The sequence below is a fragment of the Morone saxatilis genome, unplaced genomic scaffold, assembly GCF_004916995.1.
Source record: "Morone saxatilis isolate NCDOM2014 unplaced genomic scaffold, NCSU_SB_2.0 Contig12, whole genome shotgun sequence".
In the NCBI taxonomy this organism is placed as follows: domain Eukaryota; kingdom Metazoa; phylum Chordata; class Actinopteri; family Moronidae; genus Morone; species Morone saxatilis.
The window spans coordinates 24460559-24475085 of NW_023339674.1; the positions used below are offsets into that span (position 1 = coordinate 24460559).

The window sequence follows — 14527 nt, forward strand, 5'->3', positions numbered from 1 at the left end:
ATGGACTACAGTGAAGTAGGAGACTTCTGGTGTCCAGCAAGAAAACTTTAGAAATCAACAACATTAGCATATTTATAGATTCTGAATTTTTTTGTGAGGTAGAAAGAGTAGATATCTTTTTAAGCAAGTGGAAATTATTTTTTTTTGCAGAAAAAAAACATTACTGTTCCAAACTGTTTATATATATGTCTTCACACATGTCTGGAGGGGATCTTTAAGCAGCCAGATGGTTTATGTACATAACAAGATTATAATCATAATTTATTTGCCATCATTTTAATTTAATTTAATTTCAAATTTTACCTTTATTTAAAGGTTTGTCGTTGTAAATCCTTGTGAGAAAACATTGACACCTAATGGGTATATCCAGTATTGATGTTCTTCTCTGACCATAAGATTCATTGATGGTTGGGTTCATAGGTGGTTCCAGCCTTTTGAGATAAAGCTGAATTCATTATCGCATAATTCTTTCAGTCAGTCAGTCATTTAGTTAATACTTTAACATGTCATTTTATAGATTTATATTACTGTACTGCATGTATAACTCAACTTCAGATGTTAGCTCAATGCCTTTGTCTCAGATAACAATATTTTTGCAAATATACTGTGCAACACTAATCCACTCAGGTCCAACAAATGCTGCAATATACTGAAAAAGTCCATCACACTCACTTACACACAAGAGAGCCCCACTCCTGACTGACCTGCAGTTCAACTGCACTCCTCAGGTGAACTCATACACTGAAACTTAAACAGCTTTGCTCTGGCAGTACTACAGTATTTCAGTCAGGTTATTGTTCTCCTTCCCTGTATCCTGGATAAATCCCACATACATTAAAAGTAAACCTTGTTAAATGAAGGGCAGGGTGTTACAAGGGATTCTGTGGACTGCAGATAATCCAGGAGTCTTGCTTAGCAATATCCATCTAAATATATAATAAAAAGCAGATGGCTGCCTTTTATTTTTCTTTCAAATAAGCCTGAACCTGTAGTTCAGTGATTGGACTTCCAGCTTTGTGGCTATGTTTTTTTCTCACCAAGAAATGAAAATAAAATCTTGCTTTAATCATTTATTTGCTTTCCTGCTGAGAGTTAGATGTGAAAATAGATAACACTGTAACATTCTGTAAAACATTGTTAGCTCTGTCCAAACGTAGAAAAAATGAATAAAACATGCCTACCAGCATCTCTAAAAATCACTCATTAACACTTTATGTGTTGTTGGTTTAACTCAAATTCTCATATTTGCCAAACTAGCCAGGTTTGCTGTTTCCCCCTGCTTCCAGTCTTTCTGTCAAGCTAAGCTAACTGGCAAATGGCTGTAGCTTATTTACTGTACAGAAGAGTTGTATCAATCTTCTCATCTAACTCTTGGCAAGAAAGCAAAAAACTTTGATGTATTCTCTTAATCATATCTAGATATCAAGCCTATCTAACTCGTGATTAAACTGATTATTTAGCAGTGATGATGATGGGTCAGAACAATTGAAATCATTGAATGAACTTTTGAGCAAGTGCTGCTGCAGGAAATGAAAACTTGTGAGACGCACCTGCAGGCAATTTTGACTCAGTGGTTCATGTATCTGCATGTATGCCTCAATTGTTCAACCAGGACCAAGCTCTATAATCAGACGTGTGATTGTGCCATATGCTTCATAACAGTGTTCCAGCAATACACAGCTGAAGGCTGCCGATTTTAGGGGCCTGCTGGTTACAATAACACCCCATGTCCTTTGTGTGTTATGCAATATGAAGTGCAGGAGTGTTTAGCCTACTCATGTTAGAACAAGTAGTCTGTAGTTGGCAGCCACCATGCTATGATTGTGTGTCTTTGTGTGTGTGCACTTGTATATGTGTTTAGTCTTGTGAAGGTAAGGTGGTATGCCCCAGTGTGCACACTACACAACGAGGTAGAATGTGCTGATGCAGCTCTGACAGTAGGAGTAATGGACCCAGCCTTAACCTGAGGCGACTGTCGGAGCTCAGAGAGATTTGTGCCTTCCATTTCTGTCAGGCTGCCACATGGGAGTCAGAGTGGTCACAAACTCAGACCAGTGACATACAATCACACCCCAGACTCAAACACTTCAAGACAACCACAATGTCATTGCTAAATCGACTAAGCAACCAGACAAGAGGAGTGATTATCACGCAACATACAATTTAATGACTTCCAAGCAATGGCCAGCAGTTCTTGGCATTACAGATCCCCTGTGGGACTTAAGAAAGAGATGATTCATCAGCCTATATTAGGTCCAGTTTGTTTGCATCAGGTTACGCATGTTGATGTTATATGCTGAGTTTGTCTGGATTACAAATACATTCTCATTATATTAAAGATATTTTCTTTGTCGCTTTATTTTTATTTTGATAATCTTTATTAACTCTGGGATTTCCCTTCAGTGTTGCTGGAAAATCTGACAAGTTAAAGTAATGATTCCAAGGCAAACAAGATATAACATATTATTTAGTCAATTTCAGAGGTGTTTTAGAGATTTTGTTAACTTTGGACAGACTGTTTCCCCTTGCTTTTAATCTTTCTGCTGTAGACATGTATATGGATTGATAAGATTGTTATTTATTTTCCTTTTGCAAAACATTAATCATTCTCCAAGATGTCTATGACAACAACAACAATCAAAATTAAGTTGCATTAACCAATGTGCATTGGATTGCATTAGGATTTTATAGAAATTTTAAAAAGTTTAGCTTCTTAGTTTTTGCTGCTGGTCCACTTCCACCGGTATGATCCTGGTGCCCCTTAAGAGTTTTCCTGGGATTTTTAGGATTTAGGAGGAGGAGGATTTATGAATTCTGAGATTCTGCACGTTGCATGTTACATGGAGTTACACGTTATGTTGCCCAGGAGTCGTCGCTGCATGAGGCTGTGAGTAATGCCCCAGCTCTTTAGCAGTCTGGGTTTGGTCGGAATGTGGCTGGACACGCCTCTCTGTCAGAACACGGATGCTCTTCCAGACCTCAGCAGGGTATATAACCGACCTGAGCGCAGACGAACTGGGTGGAAACCTGGAAGAGCAGCACTGTCAGCTCCTTCACACCCAGCATCTGTCTTCTGTCCTCACCTCACCAGGTAATGGAACTTTATCAATAATCTCCACCCTGCACGTTTTTTCACAGTGCTATAGAATAGAATAAAAACGCTGTGTGGCCATTCAGATAGCGTTTATGAAATGATAGACCACTTGCTCGTGTTATTCGCCCTAAATACTCATAGCAGCAAGTCCCTGCGAGACTAATAACGCTCACATTTACATGAACTCCTCTGATTTTGCATCAAAGTAAGCACAATAGGTATGTAAAATACATTTTTAATGTATATTATAAGTCAGTATTCAGGCCACAGAAAAAATGACTGACTGAACTTGTTGATTTGATTATTTATTAACTATTATCATTATTTAGTTAATAGCCAGGAATTTTCAATAAACAATAACGGGGAAACTGTTGTTTGATGTGCATGATATATACTCATATTGTCATTATCAATTAAAATGTTCCCAGTGTTGCTTCCAGCACTGGGTGGAAACTTTGCAGTGCAATAATTACATACTGTACAGTATAACATACAAGGTTTTTGTCTTTGGTTATGGGGAGTGGCTGTTCCTGCCCCACAATACCACACTAACACTTTGCATTGCAGTTTGGCAGTAAGTGGAGGGGACACTCCCTGGAACATCAGGTGTTTTTCCCTCACTTTATATCAACACACTTATATTAATAACATGCTACCTGTATTACAGGTTAGGCAACAAATGCTGCAGAGTCAATACAACAGAACACAAGGTCCATTGATTCTGGGAAAAAGAGGACGTTTAATGGAAATGGAATAAAGCAACGTAATGCACTACTGATGACATGCTATAACTGCTTAAATAACTTTTTTCCCCAGCTGATACCTATAACCGATAACTACCTGGTTCTCATGGCTGATGGCGATAATGTTGTAATGTTGTGATGGAGGTTTTAATATTCCATAGTTCTGACCTAACCAAAACTTTCTATCATTTTCTGTCGATCGAGAAACTTATTAATCAACAGCCTTTGAACTCGTGTGTTGTAAGGTTATTGCCCTTGCTGTTACCTGATGGGTTACTCATGAAGACGTGTCTCCTCTCAGGTCCTGAGCACTATGGCACTCAACAAAGAGTTCGCAACTGCAGGGAAGAAGCCCGGCCTGCAGGTGTGGCGGGTGGAGAAAATGGATTTGGCCCCTGTCCCTACTGAACTCCACGGAGACTTCTTCAGCGGAGACTCTTACATACTGCTCTATACCACCTCTGCTCCTTCTTACAACATTCACACGTGGATTGGTATTAGATTTAGATTCACCTCAAAGCAAACTCTGACTTATTATAGAATATAATTCACAACATTTGACATCTGTACTCTCTTTTATTCATTGTATCTATAATCTGTTACACCACAGGCAGTGACGCTTCCCAGGATGAGAGAGGGGCTGCTGCCATCTTAATGACCCAGCTGGATGACTTCCTGGGTGGAGCCCCAAGACAGTTCACAGAGTTTCAAGGGGAAGAGTCGCTCACCTTTCTGGGCTACTTTAGGTCCGGCATCAAATACAAGGTGAATCATGAAATAGGAAGGAATCTTGTTTTCATGGTAAATCATTTCTTAGTACCAGACAACAAAAGCAAGGTAATGACCTTAGCTAAAGGTGTTGTTTAAGCATTGTATGTTGATGTGGGAAGTAGAACTCGTCGCAGTGCTATTTCGGGAATTTGGAGTTGGGGTTGGTTGCTCCCTCAGGTTTTCTGCTGAAGGTTTCCATGGAGAGTTTGAAACGGCAAACAAGGCAAGCAGAAACATGCTCTCTAATGCCAAAACAGCAAAAGGGTGCAGATGTCACAAGATGAAGCAGGCCACTGGAAAACTGACTGCAGCCAGTGTTGTGTTTTAGTATTTAGATGTGCAAATTTTAAGTTAAAATACACATTTTCTCAAGTCAGAATGTAAACATCTTTAAAAGAATGTTTTGACATTTTGGGAAATTTGCGTTCTTGCCAAGAAAACTGTTGTTGTACATAGTAAACAAACATAATGTGTTAATTACTTAAAGCTTACAGACATGAGAGTGGTACACATTTTCTCATCCAATTCCTGGCAAGCCAATGAATATATTTCACAGAATGTCAAACTGTTTCTTTAATGTTAATCTTTACAACATCACATCATTAGCAGCCTATCCTTTGATGTCTACATGCCATGCATTTGCAGTTTAATGTCATAGTTCTAATGCTTTATTCGTCTTGGCTCCTGTCAAAGAAAGGCGGAGTGGCCTCGGGCTTTAAGCACGTGGTGACCAACGATGCGAATGTCAAACGTCTGCTGCACGTGAAAGGTCGTCGCACTATCAGAGCCAAGGAGGTGGACCTGAGCTGGGAAAGCTTCAACAAAGGAGACTGCTTCATCATTGACTTGGGAAAGGTGATCTAGAAGAGGGACCAGATACCCACAATATGTTAGAATAAAATAATGCAGGCTTCAGGTGCTTCTAGTGTTTCTTCATAACTTTATTTCCATCTTCTTTTTCTCTGCTCCTCTCTGTCAAATGCTAGAATATCTTCCACTGGTCTGGCAGTGAAAGCAATCGCTTTGAGCGCCTGAAAACCACTGAGCTTGCCCTTGATATCCGAGACAATGAGCGAAAGGGCCGTGCTACAGTGGAAATGATTGAGGAAGGCTCTGAGCCAGAAGCTGTGATTGAAGTGAGCTTTTTATTTTTTTTTTACTTTTAAAATTTGATCAGTTTGTTTCAGGAAACATCTGTGGCTGTCACTGCCTGGCCCATTTGGCTGCTAGACAGGATGTAAGGGCAATGTTGCAATCTGTGTGTGTGTGTGTGTGTGTTTATTTATAGGTGCTTGGACCCAAGCCCGACCTCCCATCAGGAAGCTCTGATGATGTATCCACAGATCAGAAGAACAAGAGTGTGGCATCTCTCTATTTGGTAAATATGCACAGAAAAATATAACTTCTTAAACGAATTCCTGTGGATAAATGTTACAGTATCTAAAAGATTCCGATGATACAGGGAGATATTTTGATCATCTCTCTGCTTTATAGATTTCTGATGCTGCTGGCTCCATGACGACAACCATGGTGGCTGATAAAAACCCATTCAAACAAAACATGCTCTCCCAGAATGAATGCTACATCGTGGACAATGGAGGAGGCAATAAATTATTTGTCTGGAAAGGTATCAGACATTTGTCCATTTCTGCAACCTCCTGGTCTTTGCATACACTTTATTTTGTGTATTTATCAATGCACCAACTAGGAAACATGACTCAATGATAGATTTTAGTTTGAAGTCTCTAACCACTGTACCCCACCCCAAACTGCAGGGAAGAATGCAAACGCAGATGAGCGCAAAGCAGCATTTACTGCTGCAAACAAGTTCATCAAAGACAAGAATTACTCCCAAAATACTCAGGTAATGTGGCCATGCAGAGAAAGTCTGCTAGCAGAACTTTATCCTTCCTACCTTGGCTTACCCTTTATGCATATTTCTGACATGAACAGGTCCAAATAATGCCAGCAGGGGGTGAGACGACCCTGTTTAAGCAGTTTTTCTTCAACTGGTTGGACAAGGATGAGACCACAGGCCCAAGTAAGGCCTACACCATCGGTAGCATCGCCAAGGTGAAGCAGATTCCCTTCGACTCCTCCAAACTCCACAGCAACAACATCATGGCTGCCCAGCACGGCATGGTGGATGACGGCTCTGGGAAAGTCCAGGTATGAGTATTAGCCTTACTACAGTCATGCTGTGTATTCATTTCTTTAAATATGAATGTGTAGATTTGACTATGGTGGGTGTGTCTGTAGATTTGGCGCGTGGAAGTAGGTGAAAAAGTGCCTGTGAACCCATCCACCTATGGACAGTTCTTTGGAGGTGACTGTTACCTGGTGCTGTACTCCTACAACGCGGGAGGCAGAGAGAAGCATATCATCTACACCTGGTGAGGGCAACCTTTTCAGCATGGCTGGATTTACCTGTTAGGGGGGCACTGGGCAATTATTTTTTAATTTTTAAAATGTTCTTGTTAATCAGTGTGCCATATCAGCATTAAGATTAACATTATGGCAGCACGTCAAAATGTAATTCTCCAACAGATCTCTATGTGTAATTTAGACAATATGCATAGTAACATTTAAAAATAAATTTTCCCATAATCAGGACATTGTAATTGTATATGAGATCACAATACAAGAAGGCTGCCATCCTTATGAAAATATCCATATCTGAGTTGAAATCATATACCTGACCATGAGGTGTTTTAATAAGACAGAGAGCACAACTGCCAGTGGCTGCAAAGGTGATTTGGCTTGCGGATGAGAGGGCACTTCAGCATTTCCAAACAGACTTGTTGCTAATGTGCCTTTAGTTAAGCCACTGTTGCCAATGCTAATCCCCCCTGCACTAGAGGATCACCATGTCAGTAGATTCATTCTCTGGGGACCAGTGGATCAATGTCCAGTCTCTCTATTTTCATGGCAATCCATCAAATAGATGTGGACATATTTCAGTCTGGGCCAAAGCGGTGGACTGGCGCTTTTAACAGTACTTTATTAATCCCTCTTCGGGGAATTCAGTTTGAATTTGAACATGCAGCCCGAAGTGCTTCACAACACAATAACAAACAACAAAATAAATTAAAAAAAAAAACAATCAAAATTTAGCTAATCTACAAAATAATACAATAGACACAATAAAGTGTAAAACACCAATAAATAAAAGTCAATATCAAAAATAAAATTAACACCAGGGACAAGGAAAATGTAAAAACCATTGATTAAAACTTAAAAACTAGGGCTATAACGTTACTTCAAATTAAATCTGGATATTAAAAAAACATGTGGGTATATTGTATGTGCCAATGGATTTTTATTACAAACAAAGCATATTGGTGTAAAACAAAACTGCAGTTAATCAAATTTTGTACCAGTGACCCTTTATGGACAGTTGACCAGCGTTGCTTTTCATACTGAATAGTGAAAATCACCATAAATACATCACGGCTTTGCTGTCTTTAGGCAAGGACGGAGTTGCACCAAGGATGAACTGGCTGCTTCAGCCTTTCTCACAGTCAACCTGGACGATTCCATGGGTGGAGTAGCTACCCAGGTAAGATATTTACTGTGGAATCAATCAATGGTGTTACTCAGGTCTTTCTTTAAGGGAATGGTTTGACATCTTGGGAAATATGCTTACTTGGTGAGAGTTGATGATAACATTGATAACACTCTCATACCTGTGCATTAAATATGAGGCTAGAGCCAGCAGCCAGTTAGCTTAGCATAGAGACTGGAAACATGGGGAAGCAGCTAACTCTCAGCAAGAAAGAAAATAAGCGTTTTTCACAAAATGTTTAAGTATTCCTTTAATGAGTTGCTACTGCCATACAAGCATAGAGTGAGGTTTAGCTTCTGTTGTGTCTTGGCAGGTTCGTGTCACTCAGGGCCAAGAACCTTCCCATCTTGTGAGTGTGTTTAAGGACAAGCCTTTGATTATTCACCTGGGTGGAACATCGCGCAAGTGTGGCGAGAGCAAGCCTGCCAGCACACGTCTCTTCCACATCCGCCAGAGCTCCACCAAAGCCACACGGGCTGTTGAGGTCAGCCTTGTTCATTGCACTGAATGTGCATTAAACTGACACTTTCTAACGAACCATTCACACCATCTTTCCTCTCTTTGTATCTCACCAACACAGGTAGGGCCCACTGCCTCCTCCCTGAATACAAATGATGTGTTTGTCCTGAAGTCACCTGAGTCCCTGTTCATCTGGAAGGGAAAGGGAGCGACTCCAGAGGAGATTGCTGCAGCTAAGTATGTTGCCAGCCTGCTCGGGGGAGCTGCCACTGAGGTGGAGGAGGCCAGCGAGCCAGGTGAGTGCTGAATAAAGACTTTAAACTCTGCAGGATAACAGTGTAAAATATTTCCAGTGGAAAACTATGGTTTTCTTCTTGTCGTCAGCTGGTTTCTGGGCAGCACTGGGTGGGAAGAAGGAGTACCAGACCTCCAAGACCCTGCAGAAGACAGTCAGGCCCCCACGACTGTTTGCCTGTTCAAACAAGACTGGCAGGCTGATAGTGAGTATTTAAGGTCCCTCTCCAGTCAGAAATCAGTTTTTCTACTCATTCCTACAGTGTGATGTTTTAATGCTGTAAGTGCAGAGTCTGACACTAGAAGGATGTTTTCACATTCATCTGCTGAAATTGGAAAGTTTCTCTGTGCTCACTGAAAATCAATTTTAAGGGGCAGGGCTTATAAGTATGATTTGTGACATCACAAATAGTTTGGAAGTCCATAGCTTGGTACACATGACGTCACTTCCTGTTACCTTCATTGTCACAAACTCTCAAAATGGCTGTTTTGCGTTGTTTATGGTTGTTCAAACCCAGAAACCTGAGGAGCTTTTATTGAGTACCAAAATTGTTGTTCATAAGGGGGAAAAATGCAAGAAATTGACTTTTGTGGACAGGGCAGCGTTACATATAGAATATTTTCAACCCTTTTACCTTGCTGACAGACAGCCCTTTCCAACAGAAAACTGAAGCCTTTGGTGTTTTAACATGAGGCAGTGGTGGACCAGCAAGTCCCATTTTTTGTGAGGTAAAATTACTGTTTTTATCAAAGGAGTCTGGTGGCTCTAAAGAAAGCCATATAACAACTTCAGTTTCCCGTTCGGAAAGGGCAGGTCTTTCAATTCAGTTGAACTGACAGTTTCACTGGAACTACTTAGTAAGTGTCCTACATTAGGGATTAATGGACACCCTGCAGCCAATCAGAATTGAGTATTCACCCAGACCATGGTGAAGTGAAGTAGGAGACATCTTGTGTCCATCAGGAAAACTTCAGAAATGAACAACATTTGCATATTCAGAGATTCTGGATTTTGTTTATGACGTAGAAGGAGTAGAAGAGTAGTTGTGGAAAAAACATATTCGACACACATTATTGTTCCAGGCAGACTATTTGTGTATGTCGTAATACTTGTCTGGAGGGATCTTTAAATTTTTTATTCATTAGGGGATTTAGTTACTTATTTTATTTTCATATGATCGTGTATGTCATTTTTAACTCATGATTTGACAGTTGTTTACAAAGACACTTTTGTAAATGTGTACTGCCCTATTTAGGCGGAGGAGGTGCCTGGTGAGTTCACGCAGATGGATCTGGCAACCGATGATGTTATGATCCTGGACACGTGGGATCAGGTACGTTGCCTTCACTTTTAATCAAACGATTCAGCCTCGGTTCTTGCAGGTCTCATTTTCATTGCTGCTTTATCCCTAAAACCTCTGTGGTTATTTCTCCCACCAGATCTTTGTTTGGGTTGGAAAGGATGCCAACGAGACTGAGAAAACCGGATCACTGACCATTGGTAAGTCAAGAGCTATTAGAGACGAGGAGAAATCATAGTAGAGACTGTGTTCACGAGCACATCTTCGTTTTTCTTCTAGCGCAAGACTATGTGAATTTGGACCCCTCTGGCCGCCGCGGTATCCCCATCAGCACAATTAAGCAGGGGGAGGAGCCACTCTCCTTCAGCGGCTGGTTCCATGCCTGGGACCCCAAGATGTGGGACAAAGATCTTTTGGAGTGCCTGCAAGCCCGTATCAAAAATTAGTAGTAGAAAAACACTGCAAGATACCTGCAAATGTCAGCATTAAAGTTTTGACATCCTATTTTGCAACTCTGATACACTTAGCATCTCAAAATGGTATTTTTTTTAACACATCAAAGTAAGATTTACATTTTGACATAAGAACGTGGACAGAATCGAATAATTCCACACTTGCAATAGCTCAACTATATTGAATCAAACTTTTTCTGGAATTTTCATTGCAGCTTGTTTTCATTCTGTGTTATGCATTACAACAACAAGCTGACAAGTGTTCATCCAGTGAAAAAGCATGATGCACTATTTATCCCAAGTTCAGTGTGGCCTTAAGGGACAGTTTTTAATTTACATGTGTGATAGTTGAGATACCGGCATTTTAAATGCCACAAATTTATTTCTGTTAGCATCAAAAAGAATTTTTACGTAGATTTCCCCATTTTAATGCTTACAAAGACCAATTATTTTGTGAAATTTAGCATTTAAATAAAAGTATGACCTTTTTTGAAAATCGTCTTGTCTGATTTCATTTAATTTTATTAAAACAAGAATGAATGCTTTTTCTGTCAAGCATATTTTTCACATCTAATGATTCACTGCAACGATAAACTTACCATGTTATCATGAGCTTAAATCCTTACTAGGCTTGAGCACCATGTGTAGGCCATGTTATGATGGTAATCTTCAGCCCATGTGCTTCTGCTGAGTCGCAGACCTGTGGATTAAGGAGCGGGCTATAAAAGTGCCTCCACGTACCTCGGCTACTACCCCTCTTTTGTTCTCTTTTATTCTCTGCTGCTGGAGCTGCAAGACAAACACTAACCGGGCACTATGAACCAGAAGGTGGTACTAATTACAGGCTGCTCCTCTGGGATTGGCCTCGCCTTGGCTGTCCGCATCGCAAAAGATGAGAAGAAGAGGTTCATGGGTAACTTTGCAATGACTTTACTTTTAAGCTTTGTCTAAATTTGCTATGACTGACAAATGTATTTGTGAAAATGTGTGCAATTTTATTAATAGCTGTACCAACTCAACACTGATATATTAGGGGGACAGGGTATTGCAGTGTTTTTTTAAGTCAAGGGCCTCCATGCGCAATTTTAGTAAAGTTGGAGAGGGTCTTCCCTTTTTATAAGTCCCTTATTTAAACTAAACTTATTTAGATGATGATAAATAATAATTGTGAATATTAAAGACTCCTTCAACACAGAGTGACTTCTAATATTACCGGTATTATTGTTTAGGGGTTATATGGCTGCAAAGTGTAAGAGGTACTTTGGGTGTACTAGTGAACATTATGCTTTTGGTTTCAGTTATTATGTAAAATAGAAGGAAGAAGAAGAAATAGTCCCAGTGTCTGCAGATTATCTTGAGCAACTGCATGGGACCTTGTTCCTGGAAAATATGTTGCAGTTTAAGTTGTCATTATTCAATGCTTTGAACATCATAAAAAAACATTCTGTTACCTCTGTTGTATTGGTGTGGTCGGGAAGTGTCCAAGTCTCTTGATGGACTTGAATTTCACCAGCATTTCTGCATCCAAGTAGGAAACAAAATCACAGCTTCAACTAAATTTTGTTTGTTGTAGTCTATGCCACCATGAGGAACCTAAGCAAGGGTGAGGCGCTGGTCGAGGCAGCGGGTCGGACTCTGGGCAGGACTTTGGAGATCAAACAGTTGGACGTGTGTGACGAAGACTCTATCAAAGCCTGTGTGGACAGCCTACCTGACCACAGGGTGGACATTCTTAGTAAGCCAACACTTTTAAGTCCAATGCAGTCAGAAAAAGTGCAGCTTTTCATCAGTTATTGGTTCTGCAATTGCCTTAATAACATTTCTTGAAATGCTTGTCTTCCTCTCACAGTAAGTAATGCTGGGATGGGTCTGATTGGACCCATTGAGTGTCAGTCCATTGATGAGATGAGGAATGTAATGGACACCAATTTCTTCGGGCTTGTGCGGTTGCTGAAGGAAATCCTACCTGACATGAAGAAGAGGAAAAAAGGCCATATTGTGGTTATGAGCAGTGTCATGGGCATTCAGGGTGAAGGAGGATACATCTGTTCATTATAAGAGCATTTGTTTAGGGCTTGTTACAATTACAACAACAACAACAGTTACAACTATTCCTTTTATTATCGACTAATTTGTCTATAATTTTCTTGATTAATCAATTAGTTGTTTGGTCCATAAAATGTCAGAAAACAATGAAAGATGCTGATCTGTGTTTGGCTAAGCCTAAGGTGACGTCCTCAAATGTCTTGTTTTGTCCACAACAACAGTTTACTCTCACACGCTAAACCAGAACATATATATATATATTTGAGAAGCTGTAATGAAGTGATGAATTGATTATCAAAATTGTTGACCACTAACCAATTATCAACTAAATGTTGCAACTCTACATTTGTTTATAGTGACAAACGCTGTATTCAGTGTTTTACTCTGTGCTCTTTTTCCAGGAATTTTATTCAATGACGTCTACGCAGCATCCAAGTTTGCAGTGGAAGGCTTTTGTGAAAGCTTAGCGGTACAAGCCCTAAGGTTCAATCTCAAGTAAGATATATGGATTATTTTATGATACTTCTGCAGAACACAGACACTCCTGCACATTTTGGTCATTTAATGTTGTACTGGTTTCTCTCTGAGATTCAAATTGTGCTTACAAAGCTCAGTAAGGGAAACGACATTCCCCTCCAGAGCCAACATGAACATGCCTGCAAACTCATAATGCACGATCAGACACATCATTGTCTTATCATTTAGAGCAAAATATGCCAGCCAAAATAAAACAACCACAGCACACCCTGTCTGGGACAAGTCCTAACACAGCATCATTCAGTAACCAAATATTAAAGGGAATAGCTCTGCTGGGTGGTTTCAGATGGGAGTACAGGAATAGTACTTGACATAAAATGTTCCATAGTATATTAAAAGTAACATTAGCTCTGTAGCATTCAGTTATCTTCTAACTTAGCATGTGGCTCTTTAGTTTACTATTGGGAGGGATATGATTGTGTTCGCACTGTACTTCTCTCCTTGTCTTTTCTCAGTCTCAGCCTGATAGAGCCCGGGCCAGTGATAACAGAGTTTGAGCGTAAAGTCTTTGATGAGGGCTTGAAGACTGATCTCAGCAAAGCTGACACAGTGACTGCTGACATGTTCATAAATATCTACTTGAAGAACTACAAACAAATCTTTGAAAGCCTCGGGCAGAGTGCTGAGGATGTAGCAGAGGTAAAGTACTATTTGTCCAAAAACATTCTTCTCCTCATTATATATTGCTGACAGTAAGGCACTGAGATCAGTTCAGATACCTATGGTACCTGTGGTTTATGTTTGTGTGTATGTTTCTGTGTTTTTCCTCCCAGCATACTTTCAAGATCATCACCATGGATAATCCCCCTTTCCGTCATCAGACAAACACACTTTACACACCTATGACCACACTCAAGTATGCTGACCCCAACGGTGACCTCCCGATTGACACGTTTTACAAAATGGTGTTCGAACACGACAAGGTCTTCAACGCCAGTCTGAACTTCCTCAAACTTCTGCGCTGGAGAAGTCGAAAGAGCTTTACCTTGGAAAAGGACAAGACCAACAAATAGACTCAGTGTCATCTTTTATCATCTTTATGGCCAGATACATTCATGCATGCATAATTTTCATGTAATTTTCCTTTATTTTAGTTTTAGCTAGACTTCTTTGTGATAAACAATGATTGCTGTGAACAAATAAAAATATGAAAGCCATAAGTAATCGCAACAATGCTGTCCCCTTTTACATGTGTCTGTGAGCTGCAGGTCCTAAACCACAACCTGGTAGGCTACATTCTGCCGACTGCCACAACTTTCTTAACT

At 40.2% G+C, this 14527-nt stretch overlaps 2 protein-coding genes across 2 annotated transcripts; both read left to right on the forward strand.

Annotated features, from left to right (window-relative positions):
* The first annotated feature begins 2941 nt into the window (after positions 1-2941).
* Positions 2942-11175, forward strand: scinla (scinderin like a). Its single transcript, XM_035653885.1, has 17 exons — positions 2942-3091; positions 4139-4331; positions 4448-4602; positions 5302-5463; positions 5595-5744; positions 5897-5986; positions 6103-6235; positions 6384-6472; positions 6562-6777; positions 6868-7001; positions 8077-8167; positions 8487-8657; positions 8754-8928; positions 9017-9132; positions 10183-10260; positions 10367-10427; positions 10507-11175. Exons 2-17 carry the CDS (start codon positions 4151-4153, stop codon positions 10671-10673), a joined length of 2169 nt encoding a protein of 722 aa, XP_035509778.1. The 5' UTR covers positions 2942-3091; positions 4139-4150; the 3' UTR covers positions 10674-11175.
* Positions 11176-11495: 320 nt separating this feature from the next.
* Positions 11496-14275, forward strand: zgc:109982 (uncharacterized protein LOC553564 homolog). The gene is made up of 6 exons (XM_035652769.1): positions 11496-11592; positions 12253-12414; positions 12529-12708; positions 13127-13220; positions 13718-13901; positions 14036-14275. The coding sequence occupies exons 1-6, from the start codon at positions 11496-11498 to the stop codon at positions 14273-14275; spliced, it is 957 nt and encodes a 318-aa protein (XP_035508662.1).
* Positions 14276-14527: the final 252 nt, after the last annotated feature.

Coding starts and splice junctions, on each gene's coding strand:
- scinla (XM_035653885.1), top strand. CDS start 4,151: ATGGCACTCAACAAAGAGTTCGCAACTGCAGGGAAGAAGCCCGGCCTG. Junction 4,603..5,301: donor GGTCCGGCATCAAATACAAG/GTGAATCATGAA, acceptor CTCCTGTCAAAG/AAAGGCGGAGTGGCCTCGGG. Junction 6,236..6,383: donor TAAATTATTTGTCTGGAAAG/GTATCAGACATT, acceptor CCCAAACTGCAG/GGAAGAATGCAAACGCAGAT.
- zgc:109982 (XM_035652769.1), top strand. CDS start 11,496: ATGAACCAGAAGGTGGTACTAATTACAGGCTGCTCCTCTGGGATTGGC. Junction 11,593..12,252: donor TGAGAAGAAGAGGTTCATGG/GTAACTTTGCAA, acceptor TGTTTGTTGTAG/TCTATGCCACCATGAGGAAC. Junction 12,709..13,126: donor CAGTGTCATGGGCATTCAGG/GTGAAGGAGGAT, acceptor CTCTTTTTCCAG/GAATTTTATTCAATGACGTC.